The following is a 24,310-nucleotide window of genomic DNA, read 5'->3' on the forward strand; positions in this document are numbered from 1 at the left end:
TTTCAATGAATAGCAGCATGGTGTAGTGGTGAAGAGTGGTGAACTCTAATCTGGAGAACTGGGTTTGATTCCTCACTCCTCCATATGAAGCCTGGTGGGTTACCTTGGGCCAGTGACTGTACTCTCAGCCCACACAGAGGCAGGCAATGGCAAACAACCTCCAAATGTCTCTTGCCTTGAAAACGCTACGTGGTCACCAGAACTTTCCCCACCAATGGGTAATGAGCTTTAGGTAATATGAAAATGTGTTGGTTAAATATAAGAAAAGGAATCAACCAGCAAAAATATTTTAACTAGCAGATAGCATTATAGTTGAAACATAGCTGTGCTTTCTGATTGCTGAGTTTCTCAGATTCAGGGATGAATGTGTCACTCCTTTCCACTTGGGATACGAAATGAAGGGAAGACAAGAGGGCATTCACCATGCATCCGGTTGCTCTCCTTGAACTCTTCATGTTCCTCATCTACGGATTCCGGATCGCCACAGAAAGTTGCAATGTTTTCTCTCAGGTGCCAGCTTTCATTCTCATCAGTCACGCTGAACATCAGGAAGAAACTGAGATCCACATCACGGCGCCTTTGAGAAACACTTTCCAGAGTTCCTGTGCCAGGAAAGGGCATGAGTGAACAGAGGGAATCTGCTGAACAGAAACCAGCACGAATCGACAATGTTTTCTCACATCCATGAGATAATCAACTTCCGATTGCCTGCTCAGAGACTAGCTAGTGGACTCTTCATGGTGACAAGCAAGATCTCCACTGTGGGGACCACGATCCATTACTCTTAGCTTCCTTCAGCTGTTACCTGTAGGGTGTGCATGGCTCCTCCCGCACTTCTCCTCTGGAAGGTGCAGTTATGCAGCAGGAGCCTGAACTGTGGTCCTGTCCCAAGTCAGTATCAACTTTCCTGCATTAGTGTGGGAGGATCGGCAGCAAAGGGTCTTCCTGCCTAGGGCACATCTTCTGCTGTGGCTGGTGTGTATGGAGAAAGGACTTCTGCATTTTGCCCTCCACCATTTTCCTGACCAGAAACAGTCCAGAGGGGGTCGCTATGGAAATCCACTAGAGTACAATATATGCCTGCAATTGTTGCAATTCAGGAAAACAGTGAAGGAAGGAAAACAGAATATACTTCTGTATATTCATTGCAGCTATGCCCCAAATAAGGCACCACCCCAATCATGAGAATTGAAGAGAACCTGCAACTCCCACATGACTGTTACACAGGACCCAGGGTGAGGACCTAGGACCCAGTATCTGTACTATGAATGGCAAACCTAAATCTAGCAAAACTACCAGAACGTTTTCAGGAGTTATAGTGAAGAAGCAAGCCTTTATTGGCATAGATAACAGTACAACAGTAATAAAAAACAGATTAAAAAGCATATACAATACAGGTCGAAGGAAATCTACTGGCGTTTAGTAATTTCCAGGAGAAAGTCTGCCACTATCGTACAGAGAGAAGGATCAGGGTTGTCCAGCAAGTAGTGCAATCTAATTAAATCGGGGAGATGGGATAAATGTAAAGGAGTAAGATTCACATACTTGGATCTGATTTCCTTGAATCTGAGACAGTGTCGTAATTGGTGGGCCAGAGATTCAACTGAGCCATCATTACATAGGCACAATCTTTTAGCCTTTTCCTGCTTATTAAATCTGCCATGTAACAAGGCAGAAGGCATAACATTAAACCTGGAGAGCATTATGGCTCTCCTTTGAACAGGGTTTATTAAGCAATACAGGTAGTGTGCCAAGTGGCCCCATTCAAATGGGAGAGAAAAATACAGGGGGGAGCACGTTTTCTTGGCTGCGATGATTAGGGTAGAGAACTCTCTATCCAATAGTTGACCTTTAATTTCCTATAAGCTTCTGAATAGGACAAAGGGCAAAAGTGAATCCACTGACAGTCCAATAGAGGCCATTTTTCTTCAATTATATGGAAAACCAGGGGTTGGAATGGGTGTCAGAGAGCAGACGGTGGACCAGGGAATTACAGTCTGAGAGAAAGTGAATTCGTAGCCAGAATCTAAAAGTCCTCAGCCAAGCGGCTGATTCCAAGGAGTTTTGACCTAACTCCAGACAAAGAGCTGCATAGGGCACACAATTTGGGAGTCCAGTTATCTTGTGAAAAAATTTGGATTGAAGAGAATTCAAGGAGTGGTTAATAGCTTGAATCCAGATTGAGACTCCGTAAAGCAATCTCGAGGCGGCTTTGGCATTGAAAAATTTGAGGGAAGGAGGGATAAAGGAGTGGCCACTGCTGTAAAAGAAACGTAGTAATGCTGACATACTGTTAGATGTAGCTAGGAGAGCGGCCTTCCTCTGGGTTGCCCATGAAAGGTTGAAGGAGAATAAGAGGCCAAGGTATTTATAGCACTTAACCTGTTCAATTTGGGTGCTTTCTTAGCGAACTTGGCCTAGCTCAGACCACTTTATCAAAAGAGCCACCACGAAAGGCACTGCACACTATTTCAGCCAGAAAAATCAACAATAGCAGAACACATGATAAACCAACCTGGACATAGAATAGTATTTGAAAACACAGAAATTCTGGACCACTCTGACAACCACTACGTCAGACTACACAGAGAAGCCATTGAAATCCACAAGCACATGGACAATTTTAACAGAAAGGAAGAAACTATGAAAATGAACAGAACTTGGCTGCCAGTGTTGAAAAATACTAGAGTCAAGACAGTGTGTAACCAGCTCCACACAAACATAGGATGACTATAGACAAAGGAAACAAAGGCCAGGATACTTCTAGTCAGATGCTCCCACCAGTGACCTTGCCATCTCCATTGTTACTCCCTATTGTTACTGCTACAGACTTCATTGTTACTCATACTTCTATTCAGATGCCCTCACCTATTGACCTGGTTGTTTTCTTTGTTACTCACAGACAATGTTTCTTCACCCACCCTGGACACTCCAACAGGTATATATACTCCACTTGCTTTCCCAACATCAGATCCTCTGAAGATGCCAGCCACAGATGCAGGCGAAACGTCAGGAGAGAATGCTGCTAGAACACGGCCATACAGCCCGGAAACCACACAGCACCCCAGTGATTCCGGCCATGAAAGCCTTCAACAATACATAGGTGATATAATTGACGAAGGGTCTAAAGTCTGACGACAAAGGCTTAGCCAATCACCATGCAAGGCCTGTGGGTCCTGCATGCTCATTGGACTGTGCCCAACCTGGCAGCTCCCAAAAGAAACCACCAGACTGGGTTGTCATCAGTACGCTGATGACACTCAGTTATATCTGTTGAGAAGTGATCAGCTGTTGCTCCAGACAACTTGGCCAATTGTTTGGGTGCCATAGTGAGGAGCCGCCCTGAAGCTAAATCCAAAAAAGACAGTGGTCCTGTGGCTTAGCCAGAGAGTCTGAGACTGGGTGCCACCTCCTGAATCTTGATGATGTACAATTAACACCTAAATCATCAGTCAAGAGTCTGGGTGAGATTCTGGATGCCCACCACCTGCCCTGACTCAGCTCTCTTTCATCTATTCCATCACAGCCCCCAAACAGCCAGCCAAAATACTCAGGGCGGCATCTGGATGACCAGATGAACATCCATCCTGAGATATAACTGGATGTCATCAACATATTGATGACATCCCAGTCCAAACCTCCAAATCAACCTGGTTAGAGGGCACATATAGATATTAAATAATATTGGCATGAGAATTGCCCCCTGCTGGACGCCACAAGTCAATTTGTGGCAAATGGATGTTCTCTCACCAGTTGTGATCCTCTGTCCTCAGTCTTCCCGGAATGAGCACAGCCTCTGCAAGGCTGTCCCAGACATCCCAGCACCAATGAGGCAGTTGGCCAAGATTTTATGAAAGACCAAGTCGAATGCTGCTGTAAGCTTCAATAAAAGCAGCAGTGCCGACCACAGGCATACTAGGGGAAAATGGCGCCTGGGGAAACAACTGCTCCGGGAGTCCCCCCGCCCCCCCACACCTTTGCAAGCGATGGGGCCAGGCCAGCCCAGGAGCCTGCCACGGGCCCATGAGGCAGGCGTGGCCTCCGATGGAGGTGAGAGGGGCTGGCAGCAGCTAGTGCTGGGTTACAGCAACTTTGCAATCCGTCGGCCAGTGCTGGCTACTGCCACCCCCACACCTCCATCGGAGATCATGCTTGCCTTGCGGGCCTGCGACAAGCTCCCGGTCCTGCTGGTGCTGGTGGCAGCAGCTGCTGGGGCTAGGCTTCCAAAGCCGCAGCCATAGCAGGGCCTAGACACCAGGGGCGTAACGAGGCAAACCGGAGCCCTGGGCAAAACCTGAGTTTGATGCCCCCCATGGGCAGCGGAAGGAGGTGGAGCTCCCCCCTCCTCCTCCCCTGGTGGCTTGGGGCTTTCCCCCTCCTTGCCAGCTGAACTTAGGCACACACCCCCTTACCCGTGAAATGGCACGAGGGGCAGGCAAGCGGCGGCGGGCAGCGGCAGCATCCAGGGGAGAAACGGCTAGTGTGGTAGTGATTGCGTTGACCCAGGTGCATGTAATGGCCCCTGACTGCTAGTCCCTGCTACCACACAAAAAAAAGATCCATCCAAAAGGGCCTTAGTAGAGGCTGGCACAGCAGAGGTGCCGGTGGAGAACAGGCAGCAAGGCTTGGCGGTTTGGCTTGATCCATGGATCGGGCCGAGCTGAGCCGGTTCGGAGGCACTAGGAGAGCCAAGAGCCTGAGCCCGCCCGCTCCGAACTCTGCGCGATCCGAACTTGCGGTAACATCCGAGATTCTCTGATGTATTTTTATTTTTTGATGTTTTTCGCATTTTGGCCTGCAGGGGGCACATTTTTAGAGGTATCAGCACCAAAATGTTAGGGTATCTTCAGGAGACTGTCCTGATGATGCCCCCAAGTTTGGTGCAGTTTGGTTCATGGGTCCAAAGTTATGTACCCCCAAAGGGGTAGCCCCTATCCCCCATTGTTTCCAATGGGAGCTAAGGAGAGGGGGCTGCACCTTTGAGGGCCCATAACTTTGCCCCCCCCCCCGAAACAAACTTCACCAAACGTGGGGAGTGTCATTAGGACAGTCTCCTGAAGATACCCTGAAAGTTCTGTGACTGTGCCTTCAGAAATGTGCACCCCACAGGCTGCACCAGAAATTCCCCATTGACATCAATGGAAAAAAATCAATGCAGAAGTAAGATTCTTGGCCAAATTTCTGGGAGTGCCTGTTAGGGGTACAATTGTTAAGCTATCAGCACCAAAATTTCAGGGTATCTTCAGGAGAGTGTCCTGATGACACCCCCCTTCAGGTTTGGTGAAGTTTGGTTCAGGGGGGGCCAAAGTTATGGACCCTCAAATGTGCAGCCCCCCTCTACTTAGCTCCCATTGGAAACAATGGGGGATAGGGTCTACCCCTTTGGGGGTCCATAACTTTGGACCCATGAACCAAACTGCACCAAACTTGGGGAGTGTCATCAGGACAGTCTCCTGATTGTACCCTGAAATCTTGGTGCCGACACCTCTAAAGATGCGCCCCTTGCAGGCCAAAATGTGAAAAAAACACAAAAAATAAAAATGCAGGAGCATGCCTGAGGAAAATTCCTGAGCCCTGGGCAGCTGCCCACTTTGACCAATGGACATTACGCCAGTGCAAGATGCCACCCTGCTAGACCATGGAAGGATGGCCCCCACAGTGAGGAGTGAAAGGGGAGGGGCTGGCTGGCTTCTAGGAGGGCCCCTGACACCGCCTCACTCCACCCCGCAGGCCACTGCTGCCCGGCTGCCTACCAAGGCCCCTCCCCAACCACAGTGGCCTGAGGGGAGCTCTAGCGTGGCCTGAGGGAGGCCGGGAAGACAGCCGGTGAGGGCGGGAAGCCGGGGTCATAAGAGGCCAATGAACGACCCGGATGCAGGGATTTTGGCAGCAGGCGGAACATGGGCAGGTGGCTGGGGCTTGGGTGAGCACATTGGGATGAAGGAAGGGGGGCGATTTTGCACTCCCGTGACAGAATGGGCTGCAACCAGGGACATGTGACACCCCATGTCCCTGTGGCCAGTATGCCCCTGGTGCTGACCCACCTGGGTTATTATTGTTAGATTTAATATACCACTCTTCCCACCGGACCTGGCTCAGAACAGCTAGCAGCACAGATAAAATACAATTTATAAAAATAATAAAATACAAATTATGAAACTTGTATAAAGATAACACTAAAAACAAATCAGGGTCGGCTAACAATATAAAACGAGGGGTGGCAAGAGGGAGGGAGGGAGGCCGGCCAGCTGGACATCTCAACCGCTGCTGTCCTCAACTCTAGGCCTGGCAGAATAGCTCCATCTTATAGCCCTTGAGGAGCTGGGATAACCCCTGCAGGGCCTCATCCCATTCCACAGAGCGCTCCACCAGGCTGTGGCCAGGGCTGAAAAAGCCCTGGCCCTAGTTGAGGACAGCCAGACACTCCCTGGGCCACGGCCCTCAAGCAGGTTGCTATTAAGAGCAAAGAGCTTTGTGGGGGATATATTGGGACAGGTCGTCCCACGGATGATAGGGCACCAGTCGCATATCAACTCCCCACAGTGTCCTGGTAAGGACCCACGCGGCCAAATTTTGGACCAGCTGGGGCTTCTGGATCAGGATCCCCGAATAGAGCAAGTTACAGTGACCTATTCTGGAGCTGACCATGGTGTGGATAACTATAGCCAAGTTGGGGCGGGACAGACAAGGTTGTCTGAGCTGGCAAAGATGGGAAAATGCCAGTCAGGCCACATTTGTGATCTGGGACCCCTCGGAAAGGGGGCATCCAGAACCACACCCGGCTTGGGTGTTAATTATACACCATCAACAGTCAGGAGCTGGCACCCAATCTCAGACCCTCCCTGGCACAGCCACAGGGCCTCTGTCTCTGTTAGAACAACTTCGTTTCATCTACCTCACCACGGTACCCAAACCCATGGTCAAGTTGTCTGGAGCAACAGCTGGTTGCTCATCAACAGATATAATTCGGCTGTCATCAGCACACTGATGACAACCCAGTCCAAACCTCTGTAACAGCTGGGCTAGAGGGAGCATATAGATGTTAAATAGCACTGGGGAAAGGACTGCTCCTTGAGGGGCCCTACGCAGCAACGAGTGGCCGGGTGTCAAGACCCCCTCAAACCGGACAATGGAACCCTTGTAGAAAGTTCAAAGGTTTCTTCATTGCTGGATTCAAAGCGAAGAATGGATTAGCAAAGAGAGTTCAGGGGTTCCCCAGTGCACAGAGATAATATAGAACAAGAGACAGCACTCCCCCCACTGTGTGAAGAGAAAAACAATTGATAAGGCACCTGGTGAGAAATGCAAAGCAAAGCATTCCACAATCCACAGTCATCTAAGGCTCCCATCCCCCCTCAGGGCACAGCCTGACGCAGGGCGAGGTCCTCTCTCCCAATGCCACCCTCAGTCCCTGATCTTGAAGAAAGGAAATCAGTCGTTGACTCTATCAAGGTAGCCACAACCCTCAGTTTGCAAGATCTGAGCAAGGCTGTTAATGACAGGACATTCTGGAGGATTCGAAGGGTTGCCACAAGTCATAAGCAACTTGATGGCACTTAACAAACACACAGAGAGAGGAGAATTTCAGCCCCGGCTAACCCAATTTTATCAGGACTTGGACACTAAGGAGGGTCAGCCCTGGTTAGTACTTGGATGGGAGTCCACCAAGGAAGTCCCGGGTTAACGTGAGGCAGATCATGGCAAAAACCACTAAGCGTCTCCTGCCTTGAAAAACCTACATGGATGCCATAAGACAGTTGCAACCTGACAGATCTTTCCACCACCAAGATAATTTCAAGGTGGGCTGTGAACCCCGAGGCAGTCTTACCTTCTTTACATATGAGCAATGGCCCAATTAAGCCAGTAGCAATATCTTTTGGTGCATCGATGTGAGAATGATAGATCCAAGTCAAACATGTTGGATCGTCAGCAGTTGGGCTGTGATCCTCAGGAACAGTCCAGGTATAGGTGTGGTTCCCTCCAGGCAGGATGGCATCATCCTTCTTGAGATCCTGTGAGGACATATCTGGATACTGGGACCCTGCAAGAAGTAGGTAGCCAAAGTTTCCATTCTGCCACCTCCAGGACAAGAAATATGATAAACGTAACAAGTCCCATTGAAAGCTGTGCCACAACTCTGTTTCCCTGTGGTATTATACCAATTATTGCAAGTATCTGAGTCATACTTTTTGTGGGGTGCTTTTAAATTTTAGGGTCCCTCACGATTCCCTGCGTGGTTTTGTTGAGGAAGCACATGAGTCGGAGCAATGGTTCAGCTACGTGAGGTTGCCCAATGCACAGAACGAGCCTGCAGAGAACACCAGATGGAGCCTTCGGCTGTCCTCCAGGTAAGCAGCAGGAAGCCCCTACAGTAAATAGAAGACTCCCACTGACATGGCCTGCAGTGCAGGTGCAGCTCGTCCAGGGCCTGTTGTTTCTCACTTTGCCTGGTTTTGTTCAGTAAGCAGCAGCACAGGGAGCCAGGCCAGACCACGCTCGAGCTGTGTGCATGGTGAGGAACGGGGACTGGTCACTCTCCCCACCCCGGTTCTGCCTCTGAAACCAGAGAGCATGACACTGCCACACCACCAGCCAGAGAGGCACTGGCTCCCGACACACAGTTGAAAAGTTTTGTTGTTTTAACACTAAGGAACCCAAAACCACCTGTTTTGCTGAAAGAGCACAGAAAGGGAATGGTGCAAAGACTTTCAAGCCTGGAAGAGAAAACAGGTAGGGAGGCCCCAGCTGAGACACTGTGAATTTTTTTCTTGGAACCCCCAAACCCAGGCCCACCTCGCACATGCGAGCAGCTGCACTGATAGCTCCCTGAGTTCCAAATGTGCTTGGCATGAGCTGCAGAACAAACTGCATGGGCTGTGACGGGCAGTTAGGGCCGTCAGTCTCTTTGTAGGGCTCGCCAAGAAACAGAAATGAATTCAATAACACTTCTTTCCACAAAAATCCAACATGTTTCAAAATCAAAATCTTCAGAATCAAATAATGATCAGTCATAACTAGATACAGAGTCTTCTCCAATTTGTTCCACAGAAGGATCTCCATGTTATTTCATACACAACAGTTCCTTCCAAACTGCTCCTTCGCACTGCTATAAGGCGCTAGGTCTTCAAACAACCACACAAAGTAATACCTCCATTACGGGTGCTAGAGTCATAGTGGGGGTAGGGGAACTCAGATCTCAAGAGCTCGTCTGCATCCCTCGTGACTGGGATCCTGTGTGATTGTGTTTGTAATTTGAGTTTGTAAGCTTTTCTCTGCATAAATTTTTGTTTCATATATTATAGCGAATTTCATTAGAATCTTTGAATTTTGTGGCTTTGACTGACATCTTGTGGTGAAAAATGTTCACTGCTGCTTCACCGGTACAGCTCTGTATTCTTCTCTTCAGCCTTTGTGCAGGGTCCCTCCCAGAATTACAACCAATCTCCAGGCCACAGAGGTCAGTCCCCTCCCCCCCCCCCAAGAAAACACCCACTTTGGAGGGTGGACTCGATGGTGCCTGCCCTGCCCTGCCCTGCCCATGCCCAACCCCCACATCTCCAGGAATTTTCCACTCTGGAGTTGGCTGAGAAATTGACAACTTCAGCTGGACCAGATGCATTTGATGCGGGCATCAGCTTCAGATTCAAATACTCTCAGGAGCTCTATAATGACTTGTGCCACAACTTATGGGAAGTCCTTGCTGTGAATTTGTAGGCAGCCTAACATTGCACACAACTAACCGTGACCATCGTGGAATAAATCTGGCACTCAGCTGCTCATTGCTCCTTAGAATAAGGGACCCTGAGTCTGTTTCGTATTCTAATGCCTGAAAGTGAGCAGAGAGTTCCTTTTCCTCACTGGCCCCTCCCTCTCCTCCTGTGTCTTTGTCTCTTCCCTCCTGGAATTGCAAGGGACAGGACAGTCCTCTGGGTCCCTCCTGAGAGACTAGGCCAGAAGCACGGGCAGAGTATGTTCAGGATAGCACACATCTACTCACACGAAAGCAGCCATTTGTTTTAGAGAGAAGTATTCTTTCTAGGATAGACTTCCATTTGATTCTGCTTCAGTTGATGTAAACCTACCAATAAACTTTCCTCCTTATAATTTCTGGTTTTGCTGTGCTGTATAACTCTGCTAATTTTATAAACCATATTCCCTACAGCTCCAGAATATGGTGATTGTGCAATTTAAAGTGACTGTTTTTTCTGGAACTACAAGAGTAATGTGAGTCTATTTCTGGCCAGGCCACAGAGGCATAAGGCCTATATGGACATGGGGTTACCCCTGTCCCTGGGCGAATGCCCTCGGCGCCAGGCACCCCCCCCCCCCAATAATCAAAGGGCATGCGCCCCAGCGGAATCCACTTCAGTATAGTTTTTTTCACCCCTTTGAGTTGGAAAAATGGTGCAAAGACATGTAACCCTTTGTCAGGGAGGATGTTATCTGGGTGATTAAGATGCATTCCTAATTCGATGTAACAACTGAAATAACAACTCAATGCTGCTCTATGTAACCAGCCTGCTATATGTAACCACTGCCATCTGTGCATTCTTTCCTTGATCTCTACTTTATGGCTTCAAACAATTTGTAGGAAACTAGGCTTCTCCTGGCACCTCTGTCCCATGAGAAAAGAATTATCTCACGGGGCAGGAAGCCAGGTGGCTCTCTCACCATCTGCCGCCAACCTTGGGGTGCCTCGGCTTCACAGACTGTTTTTCATTCATTCTTGGGAAACCGGAAGGGGGGCTTTCCGTGGGGGATGAAGGGGGCTGGGAATGCCAGCTTCGCCATCAAGTATGGTGCTTCAATACCTCATCAATAAATGCCGCTGATTGATACTTCAGAGTCTATTTATTGGCTTAAGGTTCCAAGACCTAATATCCTTCCCAAGCTCAGCAGAGAAAATTTCCATGCAGAGAGTTTTCAAACTAAAAACTATTAAAATTATTAAATAATTAAACACTACACCTTTTTCCATGGAAAGATGTCAGTGTGGTCATGCGTTCCTCGGCGGAAGTCAAATGTGAATCTCCTGCATGTCAAAGAAGTCCAGATTCTCTTTTACGATTAAAGAGTCTTATTTAAGTGCCGCCTTTGTTAAAATCTTTAATCATAACAGAGAATCATAAGAGGGGGGAGGCAGGAACTAGGACCCTGGCGGAGCTTTCCTCCACAAAAAAGGTCCAGGAAGATGTGGCATAGTAATTCACACATCTCCTGACATCTTTTTGTGGAAAAAGTTATAATTCCAGAAAAGGTATAGTTCCAGAAATAGGGAGCTGCTAACTAAAAGGAAGTCCGCCACTGGAGATGAGGACACCAGAAATGAAGCTGTCATGAAACAGGAGAAGCAAAATAACAAGAGATTACCAATTAGGGTACATAAAAGTGGGGAAAACATCTACGAGCGTGAGTGGCACACTGTAGGAACTGAATGTCCAGCAAGGAGCAGCAGAGTAGATTATCTTGTTCAGAGACCTTTTCACTACCAGACTTGGGAATGCTGATCTCCCCTTCAGACAAAGTGGCTACCTTTAGATAAGCTGGCGACCATGGGATGTGTATTAGATGAAAAACTAAAAATAAGGCTATTTTTAAGTTCACCTTCCAAATGTCATGCATTTCAACTTTCAATAAGAAAGGCTGTAAACTACAGGATGTGCATAACTTAATAAAAACCGAGTCACGTGGATAAAGTTCCTATGAAAATGGGCCAAAGGTAAAAACAACTCTGCTTGCTTTAACCTCCTTTTAGTTAGAAGAGATTCTGATTTCAATACAGAGAAAACAGTGCCCTCGCATGTCCAAAGCATGTGAAGTTGCCTTTACTCTAACATTATACACATTGTCCTAGGACCTAAGGCATTTTCACGTACCTTCGGAGTCCTTCTCATAGAAGACACCATGAGGATGGACAGTGAATGGCCGAGTGGCAAAATTTTTCAGGTGGACCATGATAGTGTCACCCACTTCCGCTTGTATGACGGGCCCAAGGAATCCCAGCCACGCAGGCTGGGGGACTTTCGTCATGTACGTGGAATCAGAATACTGCTTATAGACAGTTTTCTTGTAAATGCTGCCGATTCTGTTCTTGGCAGGCTGGAGGAATTTAGAGGCTGCCCTGCAGAAAAAAAGGTCAAAAAAGGATAAAAGATTAAGATTTCTCCCACATAATTACCCTTACCAATGAGTAATCCTTCTCCCTTGATGATGAAACACACAGGCCCTCATCCTGTCTTGTGCACAGAGGACTGTTGGTAATGCATCAAAGAAGGAAGATTTTAAATCAAATAAGCACTCCAAATAATGGGGACTTTACTCATGCCAGTGAGGTATGGAGTAGGGCAGACCTCCAGATCCACTAGTGCAGAACCTGTCCCTCATGCATAGAGTTGCCAGCTCTGGGTTGCAAAAATCCTTGAGATTTTGGGGGTGGAGCCTGGAGAGGGCGGGACCTTGCTGAAAGGCGTATAATGCTATCATGTTCACACTTCAGAACTGCCATGTTCTTTAGGGGATAAATATTAAGAGCAAGAGGTCAGGACAGACTTTGATTTGGCAGGGCAGGATATATGGTTGCTGAGCCTCCTTGTTTGGGATCTGACATTTTATCTGTCTGTTGTGGGAGTCAAACTATGACAGAAAGGGGATATTTTGCAGTTTGGATAAAATCTGTTGTAAATGAATGTGTGTCCTTGCTATTTTGCTCACTGGGTTCATTACTCAATGCTACATTCAGAGGGGACCAAAAGGTCAGGAAAAGAATACATTATTATTATTATTATTTTATTAAACTTATAGGCCGCCTATCCCCGAAGGGTCTTGAATACATCCAATATACAATGCATTAATTCTAAATTAGATTGGCAATTTAAACAAACAAACAAAACGAGTAAAGAAAAGTAATTGGTCTGTTAATAGTAAGTTCTGTCAAGTCACAGCTGACTTATGGCGATCCTATATGCAGTTTTCCAGACAAGAGATGTTCAGAGGTGGTTTGCCATTGCCTGCCTCGGCAGCATGACCCTGGTATTCCTAGGAACACTCCTATCCAAGGATTAACCAGCTTATGACAGATAACAAGATTTGACTAGCATAGGACATCCAGGCCAAGGCAGGCAGGGAAATCATGGACAATTCAGAGCGACAGTCAGAGGTAGTTTGCTATTGCCTGCCTTTGAAAAGCAACCCTGGACTTCCTTAGTGGTCTCCCATCCAAATAGTATTCCAGGGACGACCTTGTCAGCTTCTGAGATCTGATGACACTGAGCTAACCTGGGCGTTCCAGGTCATGACATATTTATTCAACGGCTACAAAAAGGTTGAGAGCAGCATCTTTCATAGCGGCTTAAAGTGTGGAAATAGGCAGTTAAAGCTTTTCACAATATGGTGGTAAATAACAAAAGCGTACCAGGGGTAAATGGTGCCCGGAGACAAATTGTCTCCAGGATGCCCCCCAGGCTCTGCCCCCTAGCTCCACCCCCACTGCCCTCAACCCCGCCCATGTCACCATGGACATGGGCAAGGTCTAGGGTGCTCACCTCCCGCACCCAGACTCCCCCTGCCAGCTGGACTCCTAGCCGGCAGCCTGCAGTCCCCTCCGGCCAGGCCAGAAGAGACTGCAGTCCCGGCCTCGGAGACCTTCTTTTATAAGCACTGAGGCCAGGGGGTGGGACTTGGGGAGCAGGAAGGGTTGGGACTTCCTATGGAGCGAAACGGAGGGATTGAAAGATATAAGTCCTGGATCTGAGCTCTCTAGAGCTCTCTACATTGTTACTCTTTGCATGGAATAAACTGCCTTTGGACTTTCCTACGGTCTCTGTTATTTCCACGTTCGAGAGTCTGACAATCACATCCCTCCCTCTCCTTCTTAAACACCATCCCCCTCAGGCACCGCTTCCCAAATCTCCAGTTGTTTTCCAAACCAGAGTTGACCTGGCTGAATTGTCTCTGGAAGGCCTCAGCTCACCTCTTTCCATACCACAAGTTATCCCTAGGTATTGGCTGACAGGGCCAAACTCAACACACTGGGCTTAAAGTGTTGGATCTGGATTCCCCAGACCCAGCTCTGCTTCCCCTCAGAATGTCCATTTAAAATAAAAGAGAACCCATCTGGACATACAATGCCGCAACTGGAGAAAGGAACGCCCCCTGCCTCCCCCTTCAGTAGCTTTCTCGTGCCAAAATAACAGTGGGGACCTTACCCTCAATTTTTGCTGCTCCACATGGATGGAATACTTCATAAGGGACAGCAAAACTGGGAAAATATCTGCCTGCAGAAACAGGTTAGAGGGGAAAATAGCTCAGAGAGTAGAGCCTTTCCTCCTCCCATGGCAGAATTCCACACCCAAATGGCCTCTCCTTAATTTATTTAACATACATTTTCTGCAGCTACAGTGTGGCTATGAGGAAAGAGATTTGGATCAGGCTGTGAGGAAACAGATTTGAGTCCAAAGAACCTGAACCCAACTCTAAAAAGCAGCAGGTCTAATTTGGCTCTGAGATACTGTATGCAAACTGTGCTTTGAACACTCAAAAAGTGCCATGAATTAGAATTACAGGCTGACCTAATTACATGAATTAGAATTACAGGCTGTTACCTAAGAAAGCAAATTATAAGTCAGCATATCCATGTCTTTTAGGGTGTTATGAATATTCTGCTGCCACCATATGGAAATGTCTGAGATAAAAGAAGTTAAACACATTAAGTCAGCAAAGATCAGATACATTGATTATCTATTTTCTAGGTAGTCCCCTTTTCTTTTTGAATAAATGCGGCACCTACGTGTCATTTGCAATGCTCTGTCCTGTGACTTTGTTCTTCTGTAATGGAGCATAATTCCATTCCACCTCATGTATTCCCAGATAGTAGACCCTGGTGGTGCCTTCCGCCAGAGCAAGCAGGAGGAAATGGATGAGGACTATGGCCCGCTGATAGGATCCCATCTCAGCTCCTGAAGTCTTTTGGAGATCTTTGGAAAGAGAGGACACAAAAACCTTACCGCAAGTCCTAAGAACTAGATTAGAAGGGCTAATAAGGCAGCACCCAAGACCTTTGACTGGAGTGGAGGACTGAACTGGACCAGCTATGGGTTATTGTTATTATTATATTTAATATCCTGCTGTTCCCACCAAAGCAGGCTGTCTTGCTCTGTTGGCAGTGCATCAAGCTCAGCAGCGACTTGAATGGGACAGCAACACACTGGTCCCCTCCCCTCATGGTGTTCAACTGAAGTGGTCTTTCCAGTTCAACTGAAGTGGTCTTTCCACTGCAGATGGGAAACTCCTGAAGATTTAGGAGCAGTGCCTGCAGAGGATGGAGATTGGGGAGGAACTTTAGCTGAGCATAAGGCCATAAAATCCACCCTCCAAAGCAGTCATTTTCTCCAGCAGAACCAGTCCCTGCAGTCTGGAGACCAGTGGCAATTACAGGAGATCTCCTGGAGGGTGGGAACCCAGTCCCAGAGCACAGCATAGCTTCCTCCCCTCTGGTGGCCCACTTGTTCCTGGTGACTCAGTATGGCTAAAATAGCTTCCATATCAGGCCTGGGGAGCAGCAAAGAAGATGACAACAAAGCCAAAGTTCAAAAAGTTTTAATATGATCCTCCTCAAGCCCGTCAGAAATATATTCTAAAAAGAGAGAGAAAAGAATGCGTTTTGGCAATCTTTGCCATGCTTCTTAAAAAGCTCTTTTCCTTCCAAAAGAACAGAGTGATGTATCCTGGATTAACTATTTACTTGCAAAATCAGGAAATGCTGGTCAGATTCTAGCAGCCACATGTTGAACACTCCATTTCCAGCAGCTACTGAGGATCAGGTATTGGCTGGTCAAACATTTACCTACAAGTGCCAGACTGGAATGACAGAGGCAAGCCTTACTTGATTTCTTGGCACTGGTGATATTTACACATAAATACTTCCCTTCCAAAGGGAGTCAGCATAAACTCAGCACAAGATGTCTGCTGGGTGAGGGGGACAAATGTCCCCTGGCAAGATTTCTTGTATGGACTTATTTCCTCAAGTTCCACTTTCACTTTCGCTTCTCTCCACGCAAGCGACACCACTTCTAGCATGACTTTTAATTTGCTTCACAGCAAGAGCCAGCAGCTTTGCCAGTGAGCACAGCTTTGTCCCAGACTTCTTCAGTCACCTTGCATGATCTCCCCCACTCACACTTTTAGCCATCCTTGCCTTGCTTCACATGCACGCTTCCCATACGGTCACTTCCATCCTGCACATCGAGATATCAGTATCTTGATATAAATGAGATTTGCAAGGAACAGTACAAGCAGGGCCCCATTTGGGCTCCACCGCACCTCCTCCACTTTACTTCCACCCTGCCCAATGACTGGGAGGGCTATTTCAAGCTTTACTTCAAACAAGCCTCTGTTTTAAAACAAGCCTTTCTTCTCCTGGGGCAGCAGCAGGAAGAGAAAGAGAGAATCTATGTGTGGAGGGGAAGGGAGGGAGTTCTAGTCCTCTTCTTTAGCAGCTTGTGGTCCAGGGAATTGCTTTGCCTCTTTCATGGGGGAGGGGGGATCATTTTTGGGATGGGCTAGAATATCAACTGCTATCACAGATATATCAATATAAATGCAATTTAAAGTGCTTCAACAAAGACCTTTATCTTGAAATTAACAGGTATGATGAGATCTGGGTCTTTAAGAAGCAGTTGATGGGCAGATTTCAGAGAACCAGGAAAAGGAGAGACCCATTGAGACTTCAGCAAGCAGCTGTGGGGCAGACAGAGAATGGCTCCTCATGGGTAAACAGAGAAATGAAAGACCACATTACAGCCCCATTGCGTAGCTAAGAACCCTAAGGTAAGCGTTCCATGCGTAATGAACCTATGGTTAAGAACAGTGTACTCTAATCTGCTGAAATGTGTTTGTCTCCCTAGACATGAAACCTGCTGGGTGATCTTGGGCTGGTCCCCATTCTCTCTCAGCTTCACCGACTTCTCCTACACGGGTGCCTCTTGCAGGGAGGGAGCAAAGGGAAGGCAATAGAGAAAAGCAGGGGATAAAAACCAACTGTTCTTCTTGAAAGTGCAAAGTGATCCAGGAACAGTGAGCCAGCATTCAGTCAACCCATGGTGCAACAGCCCTCATGTGCTAAGTCCCCTGCCACACATCAAACTGCATCAAACATCCTGACATCCCAGTCCCAAACTTCAAGCCCTTCCCTCCCATCCCCATTTAGATTCTCCCCACAAGTATCCCAACCCTTTGCACATTCCTAAGTACGCCGAGCATCACAGCTCAAGAAGCCAGCACTGAAAGCATTCAGTTAACAGAGGTCTCTCTTACTTTGCTGAAGAAGAAAGCTGGTGACTAACATGAAAAGCTTGAGAAATATTTTTCCAGCATTTTCTTCCAGCGCCTGAAGCACGGAGGAAACCAGCATGGATCAGCAGGAGCTGAGCCCGGGCAAAGTCTTGTCCATAAAAGAGGGTAGTGCCTGGGCTGGAGAATGTGTCTGTCAGGAACAGGCAATGCCCTTTGGAGCACATGATTGGCTGATGCTGTGGAACTGTCAGTCAGCAATCCAGCACCCGTCATTAACTTATCATCTGGTGTTTTGATGACCAGGGAGGAGCAGGATGTGTGGCACGCCAAATGAGGCCTGACCACAGATCACTTTCAGGTAGGGAAGGTAACCAGCAACAATATGGGTAAGAACAAAGTGCAGACGATTAGGACCCTCTGCAGTGAAGTGGCCCAGACTAGCCTGTCCTGATCAGGTCCTGGAAGCTCAGCAGGGTCAGCCCTGCTTGGTATATGGGTGGGAGACGTCCCAAAAATTCCAGGAGCACTATGCAGAGGCAGGCAACGAATAACCTCTGTGTTTGCCTCTTGCCTTGAAAGCCCTACAGGTTCACCATAAGTCAGCTGCAACTTGACCCACAGAGGGGTGGGTGGACCATTGCACTAGAGTCTTGTTAAAATCCCTACCTCTGCCAAGTAAGCTTGCTGGTGACCAATGGCACACTCTGAGCCTAGCTCACCTCACAGGAGCGCAATGGGGCTGAAACAAGGAATGGTAGACTATAGTTGCTACTCAGTGCTCCTTGAAGGAAGTGTGGGATGTGAAGTCTGTAGGGATTATGGGTGGTGAGAATACTAGAGATCAACTGTAGGGATGGAACATAAGAAAGAGCCTGCTGGATCAGACCAGAGTCCCTCTAGTCCAGCACTCTGGTTCTAGTATTGTGAGAAAGAGAGAAAAATTTCTCTCTGTCAACATTTTCTACCCCATGCATAATTTTATAGACTTCAATCATATCCCCACTCAGATGTCTCCTCTCCAAACTAAAGAGTCCCAAACGCTGCAGCCTCTTCTCATAAGGAAGGTGCTTCAGTCCCTCAATCATCCTCATTGCCCTTCTCTGCACTTTTTCTATCTCTTCGATATGCTTTTTGAGATGTGGCGACCAGAAGTGAACACAGTACTCCAAGTGTGGTCACACCACTACTTTATAGAAGGGCAAGACAATCTTTGCAGTTTTATTATCAATTCCTTTCCTAATTATCCCCAGCATAGAGTTTGCCTTTTTCACAGCTGCCATGCACTGAGTTGACATTCCCATGGACCTATCAACTAAGACGCCCAAATCCCTTTCCTGGTCTGTGACTGATAGAACTGTGAAGCTTGGCTTTTTTACCCCTATGTGCATCACTTTAAATTTTGCTACACTGAACTGTATTTGCCATTTCTTAGCCCACTCACCTAATTTATAAAGATCTGCTTGGAGCTCTTCGCAATCCTTTGTGGTTCTCACCACCCTACATAATTTGGTATCATGTGCAAACTTGGCCACCACGCTACCCACCCCTACTTCCAGGGGTAAAGGGTTGAGGGTCTTTTTTGTGTGAGGGGGAGGGGGGCACTGCCAGCTGCTGGAGGAAAGGCTGCAGCCCAAAATGTTATGGTTGAATTTTGATTGTCCCAGGTTGACGGGTAAGACACAAACTTCAGTTTACCCCAGGAGTCCCCTACCTTTCTGAGACTACAGGTACCTTTAGAATCTTGCTATAGCCCAGTGGGCACACCCACAAAATGGCTGCCTCGGGAGGTGAAGTCAGCCACCACTCACATATACATTGGGAAGAACCACGTGTGGTGGGGACACGGGCAGCCAAAACAAACGTTTTTCAAAATCTGCACAACCTATCAAATCTGCCCTGGCAGAAGCCACACACACAGAACGGCACTTCAGAACACCACACTGGGGAGGGGGCTCTGGCTTACATTAAGCAGGATTTCTGTCTCCAGCAGGGTCAAACTGCCTATGGGGACATAGGGCAAGTCATGTCCCCTGGTGCACATAAACCTGGGCACTGGCACCAGCTCCAGGCGGTAGACCTGGACACCGCCAGTGGCTCCAAGTGGTAGACCTAGACGCCGGTGCAACCTTCAGGCGGTAGACCTGGGCACCTGTGGGGGGGAGGGGGCAGAAAATTCAGATTTTTGTCTCCAGCCTACATTTTTGCCAAAGACGCCCCTGGTCCCCAGAATTGTGTTTGTCTGCCAAGAAAGACGATCCCTGTTGAAATGGTTCAGCCCACACACAGGAGTCCATTGCACTGATCTCCCCGACCTTGGTCGCAGAGGTTAAAAAGGCACGGTCAGTGGTGGGATTCAATTAATTTAACAACCGGTTGTTTATAAGCACCATTTTAACAACCAGTTCTGCCGAAATGGTGCGAACCTGCTGGTTCCCAGCACTGGCACGCTGAACACGGAGCCGTTTCTCCATTAATCGTACCAACCATGCTTCTCTCCCTCCACAATTAAAAACTAGCCCAACCACACACACACACACACACACACACACACACACACACCCCGCCCCTCCAAAGGGAAACAAGGCCCAATCGACGTGGCGCTGCTGCTGCTGCTGCTCAGAAGGCAGGACGGAAGCGCTTCGCCCCGTTCCCCGCCGCCTTCCTCGCGGAGGTGCCAGCTCGCCCGCTGCACAGCCAGAAAGCGCTGCAACGAGGAAGGGCAACGAGCGCGTGCAAGAAACCACCACGCGCCACAGAGGCAAGGGGAGCCCGGCGCCGCCTCCCGCCCGACGCCCTGCCCGCCTGCCGCTCACGGGCAACGAGACCACGCCCACCGCCCCTGCCCAATTTAGCGGCGCGCGAAGCCCCGCCAGGCGACCCCCGGAAGGAAGGAAGGAAGTCCCTGCCCGCGGGCGGGCGGGCGGGCGGGGGGCGTTTCCTTTTCGGGAGGCACTTCGGCGGCTCTGACCCGAAAGGGTTAAGGGGCTTCAGCGCCTTGGCCGCCCTCTGACTCCTAGCCGGGCCCCTGCCTCTGTGACGTATAAGCCAGGCGACGCAAGTAGTGGGCGGGGCCCAGCACATTTCTCTGCGTCGTGTCGCCCTGGAGTGAGTTCGGGGTCGCCCTCCGAGATGAAGAAGGCGGAGGCCGCGCCTGGCGGCGGCAACGGAAACCCCGACGCAACCGCGGTGCCGGGCTTCCTGGCCAAGCTGTGGGCGCTCGTGGAGGACCCGGGGACCGACGACGTGGTCTCCTGGAGCCGGGTGAGGGGCTCGCCGGGCGCACGCGCAGTGGCCGCCCCTTTCTTTCTGTAGCTGCTCCCCAGGCAGGCGCCGCTGTGACGTGGGGGAGAAGAGGCTGCATTCATTTCCCTGTAATGGGACCCCCTTCCCCGGGGAGGGAGAGGATCCCGGTGCAGTGACGCGACAGGTAGCCTCTTAGGCAGGTGGTTTTGCTGCACCACAGGTCGTTGCGAAGCCTACTCTTGTCAGGTTCTCGGGCTTTCCCTGTTTCTGTGGGAGCTTTTAGGAAGAAACAAGCCCAGAGTGGTGACTCATACAGAGACATAGCAGACAGCCTCCTTAAAGTAGTCGATCCTTATAATTATATACCATAATAAATGTGCATTTATGTATAGGAGTGCGTATGTGTGCTCACTTGAATATGTTGAATTAATGTGTGTGTGTGTTGCAAAAGAATACATGTTCTGTGCATGGAGCATGGCTCGGCTTATCTGTGTAGGTTGTTATGATTGGGGAAAGAAAGCAAGAACATCTGCATTGTGTTGCTTAACCAGGCAAACACTCTGGTAACAAAGCAGCTAATTGCTGCTTCTGTGGGGTTTAATAGTATGGTGGGCTAGGGGAAGGCATATTTTATTGCAGTGGTTTTCAAACTGCGTTCTGGATGATCTTTGGCAGCATATCTGCATTCCTTGGATTAGAAGCATCGCTGTAGCCATCAAAAGTGACGGGAACTGGATCTGAGGGTCAATCCCTACCTGACCTTGTTGCTGTCAGAGCTGAGACAGCGTCATGCCAGCATTTATGTACAGTCCCATAACTTCCAGCTGTGCGTTCTACTACATCTATTGCTGTCAGTGTTTCTTTTTTGTTTTCCTGTGATGATGGGACACTTGCATAGCAAGCCACTTTGGCAAGCAACTTCTAACAGCTTTCAGGGCTGGCCAAAGCCTTCATGTAGGAATCACTGTTTGCTTATTTTCTGTTGGCTGGATCCATTTTACTGGTTAAAATGACAGCAGTAAATGTAAGCTCCTGTTTAGGCGGTCATAGGCCACAAAATAATTTTTCTGTGTATACTTAACTGTTTTTATAAAACTACTTTCTCATAGTAGTTATTCTCCGCTTAAAATTGCAAACACCTGCAATTGGCATCTAGCACTGGATAAACGCTGTCTTCTATAAACTGGTCTGCATGTTACAGTGAGCGCATTTACAGTCTGTGCATAGTGCACACTTAGACATACGTTGGGTAGTTTTTGTTCAACATTCAAAGCATGTATAGGTGACTTAAATCTCTGTTTGTTTTATATTTTATTTATATATTAGATTTTAGGACCGTCCACCCCCGAAGGACTCTGGGTGGTGTACATCAGTTCATAAATCAACAATAATACACAGTAAATAAATTAAATTAAAATCATACTACAAACTCTATAAAAACATGGCAGCATTACATAGACAATCATGGTGGCGCCCGATCCCAAGGCCGGGAGGGGACAGGCAGTGTTTAATAGATATTATATTGAGCGTGCCGATGATGGCATAGTACACAACACGGGCATCTAGGAGGGGGAATCCTCAGCTGGCCTCCCCAAAGGCCCGGTGGAACAATTCGGTTTTACAGTCCTGTGGAATTCGCCAAGATCCCCGCAGGGCCTGCACATCTCATGGAAGAGTGTTCCACCAGGCAGGGGCAGGGCCGTAAAAGCCCTGGCCAGCCACATCATGGAGGGTCGCAGAGGCTTACCTGGGACATATGGGGTGAGACCAGGTAGTAGCCCCCACTTCGATTTTTAAAGTGAATGTGTGTTGGTTCTTCTTGCACACCAATGGATGTGTGTTGCATGACACACTAACACGACTTACATTTTAAGTAGATGACTGGCCACTGCTTTATTCGAGAATGCTTTGGGGCATCTGTGGCTCTTTTGGACATGGCCCAAACTGGTTTGCTTAGGCTGCAAATATCCACCTCCTGGGTCCCCATTTTATGACTGCTGTTCTGTGCATAGGTCTCCATTCTGCCTGCAACAGCAGCATCTTTCTCTGTTCTCCTCATGCCCCATTTTTTTGTAGATGAATTCTGTAAAACGTGTTTTTGTTGCAGGCAGAATGGAGACCTATGCACAGAACAACACAGACCTATGCACAGAAATCTTCTTTTTGTTGTTTTTTATTCTTTCAGTTGCTCCTAATGAAGAAATTGTTCGGTTGCTCCTGATTCTTCTAAGGGGAATACAACAGCAGATATTTTGCATCTTGACTCCTCCAGCCTAGGTCTTGCTGGAAATAATTCTTGCCTGCATCTAATCCCGTCTTGTTTTTTAATCTGTGTTGTTTAACCAGGAAGAAGTGAGGGGGTTGCTTTCTGTTTTATTAATAGGAAGGCTAAAGAACGCCATGAACACAGTTTTGTGGTCAGGCTCCTCCATCTGGGGACAGGTGGGGAGACCATAATATCAAAAGACTGCTTTTCTGTCTAAATGATTACTCTATCTTTCAGTGTAACTGAGGGATTATCTGTGTATTTATAGTAATGACGTTCTAGGTTGAGAAGGTGAGATTTCTGGCACTGGGCCATATGAACCAGTCTTCTTAGGTTGAATTCTTCACAGAAGTGATCTTTCTCTCCTGGAAGTAGATTCCTGAATGATGCTTGGATCTCTTTTGCAATGAGGAGCTGTGCATTACAGTGCGATACTAAACCGTGTTGTAAAATAGCCCATGTTTTAATAAATTTATTTCACTTACTGTATTTATAGTCTGCCTTTCTCGTTTCAATGAGGTGGATTCTATGTAAGTCAATGTATGAATCAACAGGATGAGACATCTAATAAGCAATATACGAGGAATGGGTTACAGAAATCAGAAACAGGCGGAGATGTTAGACATACAGAATGCAGATCCAATGCAGAAAAAATCAGTGAAAGAGAATTCAGTGACAGCTGGGTAATAGAAACAAGAAACAGATATGTCCTACACACAGTGCTATAGTCTACAACCCCTTTATTACTGTATTTATAGTATAGCCTGTTTATTTTTATAAAAATGTCCTCCTGAACAGTTCTGTTGTTGTGCAAGAGATAAAGGTACCATATGCTGTAGGCAGCATTCACTTGTTTCATTTGCTTGAAAGAGCTTGAAATCTCATAGATGTTTATGTCTCTGCAGGGTGAATTTATTTTATTTATTTCATTTTTAGCTCGCCTTTCTTACTCCCAAGGACTTAGAGCATCTTGCATCTTCTGTCTCTCCTCTGTTTTATTCTCACAACACTATGAGGTAGGCTAGGCTTGTGAGCATTTGACTGGCCCAAGGTTTATTTATTTATTTATTTTCAATTTATATACCGCCCGATCCCCGGGGGGCTCCCAGAAAACGTCCATGGAAGAGCGAGGATTCGCACCTGGGTCTCTCAGATCCTAGATTAGCATTCTAACCACTGCACCACACTGACTGCAGGAGTGTGCTTGACAAAATATGCCATGATTCTTCCCAAGGAACTTTATGTTCCCTGAACTAAACTTGTACCAGCTGATTCTGTACTGAAAATTGTGTGTTTGTTGTATAGTTTCCTTGGAGCTTTTGGTGAAAGAGCTGTTCTGGCCACGGTCCAGTTCTCTGGAGCAGTTACCATTTCTAGAGGAGATTTAAATGTCATAGCTACAAATTGCAGGCTTCTGTGGGGAAAAACCCTGAAGGAAATTTAACAAGTACCATATATACTCACATATAAGTCTACTTTTTCAGCACATTTTTTGTGCTGAAAAAAGCCCCC

The 24,310-nt window shown here is 47.7% G+C and overlaps 2 protein-coding genes across 2 annotated transcripts in view; one reads left to right on the forward strand and one right to left on the reverse strand.

The window, feature by feature from the left end:
* LOC125425320 (hephaestin-like) overlaps window positions 1-18,243 on the reverse strand; it is a 33,991-nt gene extending 15,748 nt beyond the window's left edge. The window contains exons 1-5 of the mRNA XM_048482928.1: window positions 17,340-18,243; window positions 14,786-14,972; window positions 11,877-12,121; window positions 7,829-8,041; window positions 423-602 (exon numbers count right to left, since the gene is read on the reverse strand). Coding sequence (XP_048338885.1) covers window positions 423-602; window positions 7,829-8,041; window positions 11,877-12,121; window positions 14,786-14,972; window positions 17,340-17,562 — 1,048 coding nt within the window. The 5' untranslated portion in view covers window positions 17,563-18,243. The remainder of the gene's footprint in view (window positions 1-422; window positions 603-7,828; window positions 8,042-11,876; window positions 12,122-14,785; window positions 14,973-17,339) is intronic.
* A 1,751-nt stretch (window positions 18,244-19,994) lies between these two features.
* The window catches only part of LOC125425322 (heat shock factor protein 3-like), a 38,317-nt gene continuing 34,001 nt past the window's right edge, over window positions 19,995-24,310 (forward strand). The window contains exon 1 of the mRNA XM_048482930.1: window positions 19,995-20,550. Within this exon, the coding sequence (XP_048338887.1) occupies window positions 20,419-20,550 (132 nt within the window). The 5' untranslated portion in view covers window positions 19,995-20,418. The remainder of the gene's footprint in view (window positions 20,551-24,310) is intronic.

The sequence above is a fragment of the Sphaerodactylus townsendi genome, unplaced genomic scaffold, assembly GCF_021028975.2.
Source record: "Sphaerodactylus townsendi isolate TG3544 unplaced genomic scaffold, MPM_Stown_v2.3 scaffold_28, whole genome shotgun sequence".
Taxonomy (NCBI): domain Eukaryota; kingdom Metazoa; phylum Chordata; class Lepidosauria; order Squamata; family Sphaerodactylidae; genus Sphaerodactylus; species Sphaerodactylus townsendi.